The sequence below is a fragment of the Mesitornis unicolor genome, unplaced genomic scaffold (assembly GCF_000695765.1).
Source record: "Mesitornis unicolor isolate BGI_N332 unplaced genomic scaffold, ASM69576v1 scaffold34551, whole genome shotgun sequence".
Classification (NCBI taxonomy): domain Eukaryota; kingdom Metazoa; phylum Chordata; class Aves; order Mesitornithiformes; family Mesitornithidae; genus Mesitornis; species Mesitornis unicolor.
Window position 1 is genome coordinate 397 of NW_010166341.1, and position 200 is coordinate 596.

Sequence of the window (200 nt, forward strand, 5' to 3'; positions counted from 1 at the left end):
GCGGGGGAACCCAGCGTCCCCAGCTCCAGCTGCAGCGTGTCCAGCTCCTCGATGCCGATGCCGTCGTCCTCGGAGCGGGCCAGCACGGCCGTGTACCGGGGGCACACCTTCACGTGGTCCACCGACTTGAAGTCGTGGAATTGCAGCGGGCAGTCCTTCAGCTCGCTCATGGCAGCGGGGAGCAGCGGGGAGGGGTCTAT

General features: G+C 68.0%; 1 protein-coding gene across 1 annotated transcript in view; it reads right to left on the reverse strand.

Annotated features, from left to right (window-relative positions):
* The window catches only part of LOC104548814 (transcriptional adapter 3-like), a gene marked incomplete at its 3' end in the record, with an annotated part of 560 nt that extends 390 nt beyond the window's left edge, over positions 1–170 (reverse strand). Inside the window, exon 1 of the mRNA XM_010194933.1 lies at positions 1–170. This exon is cut by the window's left edge and continues 23 nt beyond it. Coding sequence (XP_010193235.1) covers positions 1–170 — 170 coding nt within the window.
* Positions 171–200: the final 30 nt, after the last annotated feature.